The sequence below is a fragment of the Vigna umbellata genome, chromosome 5 (genome assembly GCF_029865625.1).
Source record: "Vigna umbellata cultivar VRB3 chromosome 5, Vumbellata_1.0, whole genome shotgun sequence".
In the NCBI taxonomy this organism is placed as follows: domain Eukaryota; kingdom Viridiplantae; phylum Streptophyta; class Magnoliopsida; order Fabales; family Fabaceae; genus Vigna; species Vigna umbellata.
In genome coordinates, this window is record NC_142169.1 from 35,982,365 (window position 1) to 35,997,982 (window position 15,618).

Here is a 15,618-nt window from a genome sequence, read left to right on the forward strand (position 1 = left end):
TGAACTGCACTTTCTGAGCAACGTACACGCTTGGAATTTAATTAATATCTAAAGGGCACACTGGACTTTTTATCATCAATCCACGCAAATCTCTCCAATTTTGCGAGTGATGAAAACGGGGTGTATCCCGCAAATCCGTCCGCGAACATCCTTCCATTTCAAGGCAAAGGAACAACACAGGAGTGATAAATCGTCGCTCTCAAATTCGCATGAACAGGAAATTCTGTTCATGCGAACACAGGCTTTATGATACTTGCTAAAGAGACAAATATTGATGAGATATTTAGACACCAACATGACACATTAAATATATTTAAATATTTAATAATATAAAAAATAATATTAGACAATGTGCAAATTATTTTGTATGTAATAAAAAGTAATAAAAAAAATATAATAGAAAGATAAACTTAAACAATATTTTTTCTCACATAAAAAAAATTAAATAAATCTCACTAAAGGAAACACAAATATATAAAATAAATATTTTCACCTAAGAAAAAATAGTATGCAATTTAAGTATGACTGAGTAAATGGAAGAGTAAATAGATGAATCTAATTAGTTCAAGTAACACCTTAAACATTCTATAACTTACTAAAGAACAGTTAATCAACACACTATTAATAACACGAAATAAACTCATAAACTAATAAAAAAGAGAGTCAGAGATTAAATGATGCATAGTCAATATTTAAAATTAAAATGTGACTCAATCAATTTAAACATTTTACCGTTATTCTCATCAAGTAATTATATTAATTTAAATATCATACATGCAAAATAAATGTAGGATGTAGTATGATTTATCTAAATTACCTAAGAACACATAAATTTAAACTACACCAATTAGATAAATTGATATTTTTTTAAAATTGAAATTGAATTAAGAGTCACACTTGTGTTATAGAAGGAGAAATAATAAAAAAAATAACTTGAGAGAAAAGAGAAAAGGCTGAAAAGGGAAATATATTGTTTAGCTGAAAAAATGTAATTAAATAATACATTTAAAAATAAAAATAGAATCAGTAAATTTATTGTATAATAAATTATATATACATTTTTTAAACATATCTTGATACGATTATGTTAAATTTATTCTTACTATTACTGTTCATCTCTGCACACTTGTGAAAAAAAAAATGGAAACACTTTTTTTGTTTCAATGATTTGTTAAAATGTAGGAGTCTTCAATTTTCTTTAAACTATTCAAAGGAAGGGAATGGAGGGAAAAATAGGTCTGAAAATTTGATGAAATTTGGAATCACTTTTGAAAATTTTCACAATATCAATGAATTGAGGTATCTGTGAGCAATTTTAGGAAATTTGAGTGTGTAAAGAAAGTAAATTAAGAAAGGTTCATAGTAGGAAAACTTGAATCTGGTTTTGAAATTCAAAATAGCACTGACCATGTTGTCACTACCACTGTGACAGCAAGAGCGTGAGTCTCACTTCCTCAAAACTGCAATGATATTTTGATGAAGAGACACGTGTTGGTCCAGATGAGCGCGTAACTTCCATTTGATCAGTCTGGCAAGTACTACAAGACAATAAAGAATCATTTGAAATATCGGTGGACAAGAATAAATATTTTTAATTATCTTATTTAATCATTTTTGTTCTGCATTATTATTTATCAACACATCCCTTTGTGCTGCGAAAAATAATTTTTCATCCTTGATTGTTTTCCCTCTCACTCTCTCATTGGAGGGAAAACATCCAAAAGAAATTTTCGGACAGGGAAGGATATAGCTTCTCCTTCAACCACTGAACAAATCTAGGGTTTTAGCCTTTTCCTTGAGCTCATTTTCTGTGAGTTGATTCTTTCTCTTTCTTTTTGTTCTTTCATCTGTTTTTTCCTGTTAAAGGAAAAGTCTCTGTTAATGCATGGGCTGCTTACTGTGAGAGAGTTCATAGCATTTGATCTTGGTACCATGTTTGTATTTTGTGAGCTGGGACTTATTGAGACATCACATGCCTGTTGCCATAACTATTATGTTTTAGGGTCTGTTGCGTTTTTAGGGTTTTGTGCTATTTCAATGGAAATGTTCGCAATTATCTGTCTCTTGTTCTGTTCGGTGCTCTGGAATTTGGATACTAACAAGCCAATTTATGTTGGGTAGTGGATTTGATGTGCTTTTAGATGTTACTGGTTCCAGTCATTTCTTCTTGATAATTTTATGGAGTTCTGGGGACCTCAATAAGAAATAACTAATTCATTAAAAGCTTAGTGTGATGTTGTATCAATAGCTGTTGTAAATTAGTGTGATTGCTTTGGAATGGATTTTGAGTGTGATCATGCTTTTTTCTTTTCTGTTTTTCGTTCTGCCTGATATCAATGGTATGAATCATTGTCCTTTGCGATTAGGGGTGTGGGTTTTAAAATTGGAGCTCTGAAGTTTTAAGACATTATGAAGATTCATCATGGTTCTTAGAAACTTACAAAAAATATTATTTGGTGTTGAATTTTGGATCTCAAAATGGTAGTGATCTTTGAAATTTTGTTCCTGAATGCACTGTATCAGGGTAGTCATTCTGGAGCTGTTTTTGATGCTTTAATTGCTTTCACAAAAATTAATTAGCTCACCACATGTTCTTGTTGAAGTGGATATGCAAACTAAGAAAAAAACTTCTAGGCGAAATGCCAGTCAAGAACGTGGCAGTACTAAGGTTTCAAGATCACAGAGGAAGGTCTCTGAAAATGGACGAGCTGCTCAAAAGAAAGTGACAGACCTAATTACGTCATCTGCTAGAAAGAATAAATCTTGTAAGTGCCAGTGATGGTCTGACAGATATTTTCAGTTTTTTAAGATAATCTACATAATTTTTTTTTTCTTTCTTATGTCTAATTTATCATTTAATTTTATTGCTATGATTTCTGCAACATATGGCTCATAACCATGTTGCTCTTTTTTTATTTTTATTTTTTAATTTGAAATATCCATTATAAATATACTGTTATACCCAAGACAATGTGTCTTTCATTAAGAAAGTGTGAAATTATCTGATTTTACTTCTCATCTTCGTGGTGTGACATCAGTTAGCACTCTCGAGAATAAAGCTACAGAGCCTGTCCCGTCAACAGATTTGAATTATGAGTACCAGTTTATGGACAGTGGGACTTCCAATCTTTGTTTGGAAAATGATGCAGTTGATGGTGTTTCACTGGATTTTATGGTATTTTAACTATACTGCCTTTCTACTTGTCTTGGTCTGGCTGTTGTACTTTGTGTGTGTGTTTGGGTGTGCTTGCTACTATATAAGTCTCTCTTTGCTTGATAGTTGTTTTTAACCTCTTAGACTTCAACTGCATAATGACTCAAAGTCATTTGGCAATTTGTCTCAAATGTAGTATTTTAAGGTTCTCTTGTACACTGAGCATGTTTAATATAAATCATTTCTGAAAATTGAAGTGATGATTTGAAGGGATTTGTTTTAAGTTCTCATGTACACCTGGGTATTGTTAGCGATTATTGTTTTTTGTTTTTCTAAATGTTTTGAAATAATGCTTCAGGGTTGTAACAATGAAGCTGCGCATCTTGAGTCTGGAACTATATTTTCTCCTGGGTTTCACTTATCCAAAAATCCTGGAGGAAAAGTTGTTGATAGAGGTAAATGGCATTGTATCATTTCAATCATTCTTAGCTTTGGATTTCTTTTTCTATTTTCCATGAAATTTTCCTATATTTTGAAATTAATATTTAATCATTTTTTTTTTTGTTTCTATCTAGTTGATTTTATCAAAATTTTTCAGAATGAAGACCACAAGAGAATTTCTCCTTGCCAAGAAATAAAATCACCACAGGAAGATACAGTAGATGGTCCTGGCAGTCAAGACTTTGACACTGCAATGGAAATAGACATGAACAATGCATCCAACTACTCTAATTCAGGGAGCTGTGGCAATCAGATGCATGCTTCAGGCACAGAAAAGGTGAATGGTTGCAATTCTGATTTTGATGGAAATGGTCTTTCCATGGAAGTTTCTGCCATATATCTTGCCATGAAAAACTCAAAGCTAGAATGTGTTGATGAGCATGGTCAGGATCCCATGTCCTCTGAAATATGCACAGAGGAGGATGAGTTCGAGGACTTTGATGATTTTGACCCATACTTATTCATAAAGACCTTACCGGACCTGTCATCAGTGGTTCCAACTTTTAGACGATTGTTGTTACCTAAGCAGACACGTAGTTGCCCTTCTACTACCCTTGTTCTGGATTTGGATGGTAAGAAAAAAACATATATGTACATTTTTAAGGGGCATGCTTACTGATAAAGTGTGCGTCAGAAGTTTTTTTTTTTTTTTTTTTCCTTTTTTGGGTTTATATATTATGGATGGTTTGTCTGTCCTTTGCAACAGAACCATCCCAGTGTTCCCTTCATTTCTGTTTTGATGTCCTCCGTTCCAGTGTCCTTTTCTTATCCTTTTTTGGGTTATCTGTCATTAATTTTTTGTTAGGCAATTATTTGGGTTTTGCTTTCTTATTTTACTATCATTCATTTTTTATGTCGTTTTGTTACTCAGATCCTTTAATTAAAATGGTTATGTGGCAGTGAACCATCCACCTTGGTGCCATATTAAGGTTGCTGCATAGTGACTTTTTTTGTTGGTTCTTGCTCTTGGCTGACTGTCCTTCCCTTAGTTGAAGCAGTCTTTTATCCTGAAATTATCATTCTATGTGATAAGTTTGCTGGAGTCTATAGGTAGAAACATGTTTTTTATAGTGCAAATTCTAAAAGTGGTTTATTCTTCTACTATGTGTACCAAGCTTGTTTAACTAGTCTCATTTACATTTTCTGTTATGCAAAAAGAACAAGTTGTCAAAGCTCATTTATACCATATTTTTCACTCTGCAGAAACTTTGGTGCATTCTACACTGGAACCATGTGAGGATGTTGACTTCACTTTTCCTATTAATTTCAATTGTGAGGAGCACATTGTCTATGTACGCTGCCGCCCTCATCTCAAAGATTTCCTTGAGAGAGTTTCTGGACTTTTCGAGATTATTATATTTACAGCCAGTCAAAGTATTTATGCTGAGCAACTTCTAAACGTTCTTGATCCAAAGCGGAAGATATTTCGCCACCGTGTGTACCGTGAGTCCTGTGTTTATGTCGAGGGGAATTATCTCAAAGATTTAACAGTGCTGGGTCGTGATTTGGCACACGTTATAATAATTGACAATTCCCCACAGGTATGCTTATACGTTCTATTGCCTAAGACCAAATTGATATTCTTGTGATTAACATTTGTAATGTGCTAGTTGCATACGGATAGATCTTTGTTGTGAAATCATGCTCAACACCTCAAGACGTGTTATGACCCCAAAGACTAGAATCTTTAATGGCATAAAATTTGGTAATGACTTGTAATATAAATTATTACCCTATTATTCAAAGGAAAAAGGTAATGAACGTAGTTGTTGAAAATACCATGTTAAAGGTTTACTTACAACTTTTTCTGCTGTTAATTTTTTTCCACCCAGGCATTCGGATTCCAGGTGGATAATGGAATACCGATTGAGAGTTGGTTTGAAGATCGTTCAGATCGAGAATTGCTTTCATTACTTCCTTTTTTGGAGAGCTTGGTTGGTGTTGAAGATGTCCGGCCACTAATTGCAAAGAAATTCAACCTGCGGGGGAAAATTGATGCAGCCGTGCATCCTCTAAACACAAATAGAAGAGATTTCTTATCAGAATGAATTATGGGTTATAGAATATCGGGGAAGGAAAGTTATAGCATTCTTGCACTATGATTTTAACTTTAGCATTTTCTTTGTTGTTGAAATTGTAATGATATTCAAACTCTGAACCAGCAAAAAGAAAGGGGGATGATGAGAATGTAAAGCATGTGTCGAGAATAGAAACCGATTATACAAAATAACTTGTGCGGGCGGATACATGATTCTCACTCTCCTGTTAATAAAAGTTTCCCAATTATTTTTATTTAGCACATTTGTTAAACATTTACAACGTTCATTTTTTCATTCTTCACAAATCTCCTAATGAATAAATAATTATTATAATATTTTGTGAACTTTTTTTTTAATTTAATAATTTTTAACTCTTTTAACGAGGTTTAAATCTATATTAGGCTTATTGTAATATTTGTTATCAAGTATTATTTGTCAAACTAGCCATTTGCAATTGAATTTGTTATCTGATTATTCACAAAAATATTAATTCTACACTGAAGATATTCAATATTTAATTCGAGAAAATATGTTAAAAGTTTTACATCAGTGACAAAATTATAAGATATATTGCAAAGTCAATGGCGTCATCGAGACATTTCTGTAGCCCAAGTATGACAAGGAACGAAGGAAATTAGCGTTTCCATGGAATTCAAGATTTCCCCGATTTCTGGCGCCAACTTGCTCACAGAACTTGCGTGACTGTTATGATGGATAAAATGGAGATAGAGAACGAAACAGAGAAGTTACGAAACTCATAGAAAAGAGAAAACTGAGGAGAGAAGATTTAGAATACCCATCGACACCCTTCTCATTGCTATTCTTCATGACATATGTATCTAATGGGTAATATATATATATATATATATATATATATATATATATATATATATATATATATAATGATAATGATATGGTAATACAAATTATTTTTATAATATTTTAATATTACACACATATCATTTTCTAAAATATGTCACCATAATAATAAATTAATAAAAATAAATAAAACATGTTTGTCAAATTGTTAGTAAAAAAAATCTGTTCGAAAATATATTTTTTCCTGTCTAACAGACTGAGAAAAATTTTATCGGCAGTAAGTGCCAACTTCCGTGGCGCTGCATCGTATCGTGGCCCCTAGCTACATCAGATTCGGCCTATAAATATCACTCCTTAGCTTTCATTCCCTCCCGCCACATTCTACATTCAAATTTTTTATAAGTGATCACACTCTTCTTTCAGTTTTTTTCTCTGGAATTCAGATACCATGGTGAGACGAGAAGCCTCTTCTTCATCTTCTTCTTCTTCTTCCTCTCACTGAGTCGGTTTCTTAATTTTCCATTTCGCTCTTTCAGGTCGTTGCGCAGAAAGTCAAGGAAGCTGAAATCACCGAGCAGGATTCACTTCTTCTCGTACTTAATTATGCGTTTTAATATAATATTTCTTAAACCATAGGAATCTGATGCTTTTACTATTTTCGTTCGAGTTTTCTCATTGTACTTCTAATGCTGCATTTCCTTTCCTGCTGATAATTTATTGCATTAATGTATTTTAGATTTCTTCAGTATATGTACTTTTCTATTTTATTTAACAGTAATATTTGTTTTGTTAAATTCTGCACCTGACATTATTTTGTTTACACTATATGTAATGTTTTCTGTTACAAGTTTAATTTAGTTAAGTCGTATGGAAAAATTGTAGATCCACATTTTACTTCAATTTGATATGCTTTAGTAAATTAATAGTGTCTGAATCATCTCATTTTCATTATCTAATTGAAATTTCATTTGCAAGACGAGGAATCTGCTTCGAATTGCCATATTCAATATCAGTTATATCAGAGGACTATTTCCTGAGAAGTATTTCAATGATAAGTCTGTTCCTGCTTTAGGTAAAACCTGTCTAACGCTGCAGTCTTTTTACTATAGTTTTCCACAGAATTTTCTAATTTTTTTTGACAAGTGAATTTCATGCAAATCTATTCATGAAATGACAGAGATGAAGATCAAAAAACTAATGCCGTTGGATGCCGAGTCTCGTAGACTAATTGATTGGATGGAGAAAGGCACGCTTGAACTATTGTCAAAATGAACTTCTAGTAGAAGATTTTGCGTTGCTTGCAGTGCGTGTTCATTTGTTCTATCATATTTCTTTTTCAGGTGTGTACGATGCCTTACAGAAGAAATATCTGAAGACGCTTCTGTTCTGTGTGTGCGAAGCAGTGGACGGACCAATGATTGAGGAATATGCATGTAAGGCTTTAATTCTTTACGACATCTGATTGCAGTTTTGGTTAGTGGATATGATTGAATTCGGAATTGTAGTTAAATGAATACCGCATAACTTTTTGTTTTAACAAAAGAGAGAATGACACCTAATTGTTACTCTAAGGATTGCTACGATCAAACGGAAAAATGCGGATTCTAAATTAATTTATCTCAAGATTTTGTGGAGGATTCATAATTCTTGTTTTCCGCGTAGTTTCCTTCAGCTATTCCGACTCTGACAACCAAGAGGTTTCAATGGACATCAACCGAACTGGAAACAAAAAAAACCGGGGGGCCTTCAAGTGTAATTCGACTACAGAAATTACTCCCCAACAGATGAGGTTGATCGCAAAAGAAAATATAATTTACATCTGTGCCGATCTTATCATGTTCACTCACAATCAAACTAATATAATTTATATTCGATAACACCTCTAGGAGTTCTGCGTGTAAAATGATCCGTACTCTGGTTCAGTTGATGAGAACTCTGGAGAAAATGCCAGATGAGGTAAGTAAATAAATTCAAAATGCTTTCCTTAATAATTTCGCATTGATATATCTTAATGCTCTAGCGTCTATTGCCTAATCTGCTTCTGCGTTATTTCCTCAGCGTACCATCCTGATGAAGCTCCTCTACTACGATGATGTGACGGTATGTTTTTTTTTATCGTAAATAGCAAATCTCGGTCCCTTTTATCTCTTTTATGAATTTCTGCATTGATCAGACTCGAATTGCTTTTTGGTCAGGTTGTTGTTTAATAGAGAATGGTTAATGACGTTGGTCATATATACGCAACAGTGAACATTTGTATACTCTGTTATGTCAAAAACAAAGGCTGACTTATTTATATACAGGGTCGGGGTGGTTTCAATATAACTGTTTTTTTTTTCTGCAGCCTGCTGATTATGAGCCTCCTTTCTTCCGGGACTGCACAGGTGAAGAAGCTTATCATCCATGGGAGAAAAATCCGTTGAAAATGGAGGTTGGGAATGTAAACAGCAAGCACTTCGTATTAGCTCTTAAGGTAATGGAAGAATATCGTGTTTACAGATAACGTTCTAAATCTACAAATGTTTTTGCCCATCATTTCCTCTTCAATTTTATAGGTGAAGAGTGTACTCGACCCTTGTGAAGATGATAACGAAGGAATCCCGGACGATATGAGCAATGGCGATGATTCAATGCAACAGAATGAGTATTATGATACTGACAGTGAGGTAAATCGGATGGTGCTTGATATGGCCGAAACTGATTGACATGTGATTGAGACAATCGTCTAATTTAAATGAGATTTTACAACTTTCAGGTTGATCTTACTCAAGGGAATCGATATGTAGTTGCTCCAATAGGTAACTAGTATCATTTTTCTTATTACTGCACAACTCTATTTTCTCCATTGTTTTCTTTTAACATGTACCTATGAAAACAGATAAGCAGCAAGAACAGGAAGACAATGGCACGATTGATGAAGGTAAATTTTATCATTATGCTTGTTTATATATACTCAACCCGGAGGAATCATATTTTATGTGTCTTTGTTAGTTGACAAAGTGAATAAGTTCTTATTTTTCTAGCTCTTTAAAACTGTTAATTCAGTTATTAGCCTGTAACTCTGAATATTTAATGATCTATATTCTGTTCAGACAATACACAGGATCCGGTGGAAGATGAGCAACAGCGGGTCCGGGTCAAGGAGTGGATCAACTGTTGTCACCGTGACACCATTGAACTTACTGATGTTCTATCGAATTTTCCAGACATCTCCGTGGTACCTATTTCCCCCCATGAATATTACAACACTATTATGTTTTTTCGCAAGCCATTATTTTATCTAACTACAAACTTTAGTTTATTTTCACATTTTTTGTCAAAAATAATATCAATTGAATTGTTTTACTTTCAGGTTCTAACTGAAGGTATGAACGTTAATCATGCTCGACTGTTCGCAGATTTTATCATTGCAAGCTTTATTTATCTTTTCCTTGATTGTCATTGGTTCTTTAGAGATCATGGATAAGTTTGTCGAGGAAGGTGTGCTGTCGAAGATAGGGAAGGAATCCTACGCCATTAACAAGGACAAGGTTGACTTTTTTCCTCAATTGACCTTTGACCTTTACCCCTACCTTTGTTTTCCTTGTTCAAGTACTCCATTCCCTTATCAACCCCTTTCTGATGAAATTGCAACGTCAGAACCTTGAATATGAGTTCGCCATTGTGAAAGAAGAAATCGACGGTCAGCTTCCTAAAGTTTTTGACAGAGCTTTACCGGTTGAAGATCGCTTATACATGAAAGTAAGTTTTTATTTTTCTTTATATTTTTTCGTGTTTCCTATGAGGATGTTTGGCTCTTTTGCTGACTTGTAATTTGTACAACGGTGTTCACAATGAATGATCTATAGCTCAGGTACAGAAGTGATGTTTCTTTGGGCTTAAGTAAAGTACCTCTTAATTAATACCAATTTGAAATGAACTGAGCAAGATGCTGCTAGTATTTAGTATCATAGCAAATACCAAAGGCGTTACTTAATGTGAACTATCTCTATCTTTCAAAACACCATGTATCATCTGAAGCATGGAAGGATGGAGTTTCTTGTCTAATCTGTACAGTACACGAAATATTATCACGGACCTCTTAAATTTTTGACTTATCAAAGTAGTTGTTTAGTCAAATGACGGTTTCTTTGCGTTATAATATATCCTAACTTATGAGTAAATATCGCAGGCTCTCTATCATGCTCTTCCGATGACGCACGTGTCAATCAGTAAGCTTCAAAGTTTACTTGAGGGAGAAGTAAACCAGACGGCAGCTCGAAAGATAATTGATAAAATGGTGCGGGATGGGTTTGTCGAACCCAAAGGCAGCAAAAGATTAGGTATCAAATTGAGTGCGTATTTTGTTCTGCATGTTATACGCGAGTATTTGATGTGATTTAGGCGCATTCTTATTCTGGGACCAAAAACACATTAGATAATAATCATTCTGATTTGTTTGTCTGTTTTTTTCCGGGTTCCTTTTCGTGGCTGCTGTGCCTCAGGGAAACGTGTTATCCATTCTGAGTTGACTGAAAGGAAATTCATTGAAGTCCAGAAAGCTCTAAGTGCTACGGAAGCTATGGTAACAACTACCGAGTATTTGTGGTTTATATCACCATTTTTTCCATGCATGTTGACAAATTTCACGTTTGTAAATTTCACAGGATGTTGATCACTGTGAACCAAATAGCAAGTCCAAATTAACTGATTTTCGTTTAAATGGTAACGGATTAAGGCCGTTAATGTTTTTACATTCCAATGCCGTAGATGTTCGATATTAGAACTTTATCATCTCTTTAAGTATAAAATAAAAGAGTTTGTGAGAAGTGGAGATATGATGGAGGTCTTCTATAGTAGCTTTCATTCTAAAAAGACTCTAGTCAACTTAAACCATCTTGTTCTTTCTTGTTGATCAGGAAACAACCATGACGTGTCTACATGTGGGGTTCTTCACTCCATTGGATCAGATCTAACCCGAATGAAAGTGACATCTGAGACAAATTCCGGGAATGGACAGAACGCAACAAAGGCAAAAGAGCCCGGAAACACCCCCATAAGCAGGGTTGAGACTCGTTATATTGATTAAATTTCCATTTTCTTTATAGTCGAATATTGTGTACATACAACTTACGTAAGCTATTTTGAAATTGTACAGCCTGTTATTTCAAGAGAGAGTTTCGCGATAGGCAAAGAGAATGGAAGAACACAAGGAATTGCAAATCAAGGGGACGAAGGTGATACAATTATATGCAGTAAGTCTTCCCAAGAGAAACGGTCAAGGAAAACTAGCGCGGTATGTTGTGGCTTCTTTATGCCTTACACAGTGATATTGTATTTTCTTTCTTTGATTTGGACATGTCAGTAGCCTGAAAGTAATTTTCTTCTTTTGCTACATTTATTCTTTTGTAGGTGAAGGAGCCTATCCATCAAAATATAAAGCGACAGAGATCCGAGGTCCTGTGAACCTGAATTTGGACCCACTCAGTATTTGTGGATAATTCAGTTACAGAAACAAACTTGTACACGCCTTCGGCACCGTCATGTATGGCGTATAAAATAAATATTTGGTAGTAGCAGTTGATGCAATGACTTCATAGAAATCCCAATGGCCTGCTTTCTAGCCCACTGTTTTTCATAATTTGTTCACGTTAAATACTAAGTAATGATATATAAATTACTTTTAAATACAGATACTTAATTCATATTCCTTATCTTCTTTCCATCACGTACAAAAAAAAAAACCTTTTTTATATTCTTATCTCATTATATTTATTTGTTTATTTCGTTTAAGTCAAATTGATGAGATGTGCTCATAAATTATTTTTATTGCTATTGGTACTTTGTATTTCTTACAAATTTTATTTGGTGAAAGTTGTTCACTACCTTTCCTGATCTTTATTCAGTCGTTACCTCGTTCCATTTCATTTAAAAGATGTAGGTTATGTTTTTTTTATCGAATACTTATCATCTCTAACTAGAAACACTAAATCCATTGAAATTTTAGGAAGGTATGATTGGAACAATGGCCTCATAAGAACTTCAAATTGACGGCCCGAGTTCAGATAAAAAATACAATTTGGAGAAATAAGGTACAAACTTATATAAAATGTGATTTGAATGTTGATAATTATAACATGTGACATCTTGTCATCTTTATTCAATTTAAAAATTGTTAAAGGTCAGTGTAGTGATTACATTTCATGTTTTGGAGTGGAACACATTTTTAATTTTTTTTTCATTTTAGATTTATATTGGATTTTATTTTTTTGTGATTAATGAATTTTAACATAATTCTACTTTGTTGGACAAATATCGACTTAAAAATGTCTTACATTTGGGATAAAATTAATTATTTAGTATTATGATATGAACATATATATTAATCTATCCATCCCAATATTATCAAAAAATTCTCTTGCATGACTTGTAGATCGCTTGTGAAAAAGCCTATTTTAGAGTATTTATTCTCATAACGTTTAGGAAGTTAATTTTATTAATAACAGAAGTAAAACATAATTTTTAAATTTTTAAAAACAAAAATAACACCAAATTTAAAGGTGTGCAAAAATATTTGAACCATATAAAATAACTTTAATTTTCCTAAATATCAATTGCTTTATAAGTTTCCAACTAAGCTATTGATTGATTTGACTGGTTTATGGTCAGTTTGTGAGTCTTGACATAAATGTAGATCCCGGTCGCTCCACTCCTAAGAAGGTTCTCAATTAGCAACGAAGTGCCACGTGGCTTCTGGAAATAGCCAGTTTACCCTAGAAAGATCCAAAAGAGTCGGTCCGAACGTAGACCCCACCCTTTGCTTGAGGAACACATAGACGTGTGTTTTTTATTCTGATGTGCCATGCGATGAGATTTAGATGCGCATAATATAAGGTGCCTTCCATTACCCATTTAAACCAATTGCCATCAAACAAAGTTGAAGCTTTTCTCTCCGACACCGTCATCTCTGTCCATCCTGTGAGTCATTTTCAGTTATTATTTTTCATTTTTCTTCCTCCGTTCTTTTCTGTAAAACATAATTGAACTCTCCACTTCTTAAATTTTAGTACCGATTCAGTTCTGACACGTACAAATCAATGGCCAAGACCGAGGTTAGTTGTCTTCTGATTTTTTTTCGTCCATGGAGTTGGAGATTGTAAATATTGTAGTGTAAGTAATTAATTTGAGATTCTACTTTTTCCCTGCAGTTGGAGGTAACGGTTGACAGGAAGAATAAAGACCTAAAGCACCTGGGGTTTGTGAGGATTGCTGCTATTCAAACCTTTGTGTTTGTGTCAAATCTGTATGAGTACGCAAAGCAAAATTCTGGGCCTTTGAGATCTCCTGTTGGAACGGTGGAAAATACTGTAACCACCGTTCTTGGTCCAGTATGCAACAAGTTCAAGGGCTTCCCTGATGATGTCCTGGTTTTCGTTGACAAAAAGGTAATTTTTCTTTCTTCCTTTACCCCTTTCTCATTTCACATGTACGTGTTAAGATAAAATGCGTTGTTTTATTTGAATGGTTTTTATAACCTTTCTGGTTTCTCTCGTGGATCTGATGATAAGGATGATGGCAAAATTGGGAGAATGGGTGTTAATGATTCATACTCAGCTTGTAATCATCAATTGGTCTATTACTTTCGATCTTGATCATCGGATGTGTTTCTTGAATAGCCAATAAGGAAGCGGTTTCTGCCTGCAATTAAAAAGTAGATTGTGTTAGTGGGTAGTTATTACCTTATGAAGATATAAATAAAAGGTTGGAAATCAATAACTTCGTTTTGTTGGCCAAACTGATTTAATTGTGGTGGAAAGGTTAAACTTCTCATGAGGAGGAGTTTCCTTGATTCATTTACCTGGTATTTGAAGTGAAGATTGACTTAATGATGCTGGAAAGGTTCAACTTTCGCAAATTGCTGTTTTTCTTCAGGACAACTTATACGCAGTTTGTTAGGTGTTATTTCTAAAAGCTCCTCGATAATAAGAATTGGGATTTCTCTGCTTTCATCTGAATCGAAAAGCCTTGAATTAAAGGATTATTTGTCCTTTGTACCTTGTGCACTTGAGATTCCATGTTAATGTTTGAAAGACATTGTTAATTTATTGATCGATTTGTTCCTAAACTAATTAGCATAAGATTTGGACAGGTGGATGAAGCTACACAGAAGTTCGATGAGCATGCTCCTCCCGTTGCTAAGCACCTCGCGAATCTTGCAAAAAGTTTGATTCAGAAAGTGGCAAACGAGGCAGGGAAAGTTGCTGGTGAAGCTCAATCTGGGGGGCCAAGAGCAGCTGTGCATTATGTGGCTACAGAGTCAAAGCATTTTGTGTTGATAAATTCAGTTAAGTTGTGGAATGGACTCGACCATTATCCACCATTCCATGCATTGGCAGAGATGGCAGTTCCCACTGCTGCTCACTGGTCAGAGAAGTACAACCATGTGATCAAGGCCATGACTCAAAAGGGTTACTGTTTTATTGGGTATCTACCGTTGATTCCCATTGATGAGATTGCGAAGGCATTTAAACAGTGTCAGGGGAACTTGAAAGGAGATGATGCAGCCTATGTTGAAAAGAGCTCAGAATCATCATCTGATTCTGATTAAATTGAGCTTTACGTCTTGAAAACATTTGCTTCTGAGTGACCTTGTTTCTGTGGGTTGAAACATTCTAGGCCATGTGGTGGTAGTGACTAGTGACTAGCACTATTGAAGTTGGTAAGACTTGGTAAGACTGTATAACTAATCCATGTAGAAGATAGGGTTTATGTAAATGGTCTAAATAATGCTCATAAAGTGTGTTTCCTCCTTTATGCAGATAAAATGTCATTGCTCCTCAGACTCTTCAATTTGATTTCTTTGAGTGGAATCGCTAAAATTAACATAGCTTTTAGTTTTTTAGCATTACTTGTACGACTCACTAATCAATTCTTAAAAGATAAATATATCTCAACAACTCTTCATTCTTGTTGCGTCTTTACCCACTGAAACCATATACATGTTCATGATTTCTATCTCCACATGTATATTGGACAGTTTGTTTTAAGTTTCTTTCTATTTTAAAAGAAAAAACAGTTATTATCGGCATCTAGTTTTGGTAATTGAATATTATCTCTGTACACACA

At 34.1% G+C, this 15,618-nt stretch overlaps 3 protein-coding genes and 1 long non-coding RNA gene across 6 annotated transcripts; all 4 read left to right on the plus strand.

The window, feature by feature from the left end:
• Positions 1 to 1,637: 1,637 nt before the first annotated feature.
• On the plus strand, positions 1,638 to 5,951 carry LOC148198216 (uncharacterized). 3 transcript variants are annotated; one of them, XM_088115456.1, is made up of 7 exons: positions 1,638 to 1,810; positions 2,524 to 2,765; positions 3,039 to 3,175; positions 3,513 to 3,609; positions 3,730 to 4,227; positions 4,859 to 5,196; positions 5,488 to 5,951. In XM_088115456.1, exons 2-7 carry the CDS (start codon positions 2,609 to 2,611, stop codon positions 5,701 to 5,703), a joined length of 1,443 nt encoding a protein of 480 aa, XP_087971582.1. In that variant the 5' UTR covers positions 1,638 to 1,810; positions 2,524 to 2,608; the 3' UTR covers positions 5,704 to 5,951. The 3 variants fall into 3 exon arrangements, with proteins under 3 accessions (XP_087971582.1, XP_087971581.1, XP_087971583.1); XM_088115455.1 differs by having other exon boundaries at positions 2,604 to 2,765; XM_088115457.1 differs by lacking the exons at positions 1,638 to 1,810; positions 2,524 to 2,765 and having other exon boundaries at positions 3,137 to 3,175; positions 3,753 to 4,227.
• An 815-nt stretch (positions 5,952 to 6,766) lies between these two features.
• LOC148198217 (uncharacterized) lies at positions 6,767 to 7,716 on the plus strand. The gene is made up of 3 exons (XR_015786712.1): positions 6,767 to 6,964; positions 7,050 to 7,585; positions 7,691 to 7,716. It is a non-coding gene; the product is annotated as an uncharacterized LOC148198217 (long non-coding RNA).
• A 137-nt stretch (positions 7,717 to 7,853) lies between these two features.
• On the plus strand, positions 7,854 to 12,205 carry LOC148198218 (meiosis-specific protein ASY1-like). Its single transcript, XM_088115458.1, has 18 exons — positions 7,854 to 7,946; positions 8,176 to 8,302; positions 8,400 to 8,469; positions 8,572 to 8,613; positions 8,858 to 8,986; positions 9,069 to 9,179; positions 9,269 to 9,311; positions 9,392 to 9,433; positions 9,606 to 9,730; positions 9,866 to 9,878; positions 9,967 to 10,043; positions 10,153 to 10,254; positions 10,685 to 10,835; positions 10,998 to 11,077; positions 11,160 to 11,217; positions 11,412 to 11,557; positions 11,651 to 11,788; positions 11,905 to 12,205. Exons 1-18 carry the CDS (start codon positions 7,928 to 7,930, stop codon positions 11,956 to 11,958), a joined length of 1,527 nt encoding a protein of 508 aa, XP_087971584.1. The 5' UTR covers positions 7,854 to 7,927; the 3' UTR covers positions 11,959 to 12,205.
• Positions 12,206 to 13,355: 1,150 nt separating this feature from the next.
• On the plus strand, positions 13,356 to 15,400 carry LOC124829854 (REF/SRPP-like protein At1g67360). The gene is made up of 4 exons (XM_047303432.2): positions 13,356 to 13,470; positions 13,560 to 13,604; positions 13,701 to 13,937; positions 14,642 to 15,400. The coding sequence occupies exons 2-4, from the start codon at positions 13,590 to 13,592 to the stop codon at positions 15,098 to 15,100; spliced, it is 711 nt and encodes a 236-aa protein (XP_047159388.1). The 5' UTR covers positions 13,356 to 13,470; positions 13,560 to 13,589; the 3' UTR covers positions 15,101 to 15,400.
• The last annotated feature ends 218 nt before the right edge of the window (positions 15,401 to 15,618 follow it).

Bases quoted from the DNA above. Each gene is read 5' to 3' on its own strand.
- LOC124829854 (XM_047303432.2), top strand. The intron at 13,938-14,641 runs GTAATTTTTCTT...AGATTTGGACAG, and splicing joins TGGTTTTCGTTGACAAAAAG to GTGGATGAAGCTACACAGAA.
- LOC148198216 (XM_088115456.1), top strand. From the start codon at position 2,609: ATGCAAACTAAGAAAAAAACTTCTAGGCGAAATGCCAGTCAAGAACGT. The intron at 3,176-3,512 runs GTATTTTAACTA...ATAATGCTTCAG, and splicing joins GTGTTTCACTGGATTTTATG to GGTTGTAACAATGAAGCTGC. The intron at 3,610-3,729 runs GTAAATGGCATT...GTTTCTATCTAG, and splicing joins AGGAAAAGTTGTTGATAGAG to TTGATTTTATCAAAATTTTT.
- LOC148198218 (XM_088115458.1), top strand. The intron at 10,044-10,152 runs GTTGACTTTTTT...TTGCAACGTCAG, and splicing joins ACGCCATTAACAAGGACAAG to AACCTTGAATATGAGTTCGC. The intron at 10,255-10,684 runs GTAAGTTTTTAT...TAAATATCGCAG, and splicing joins AAGATCGCTTATACATGAAA to GCTCTCTATCATGCTCTTCC.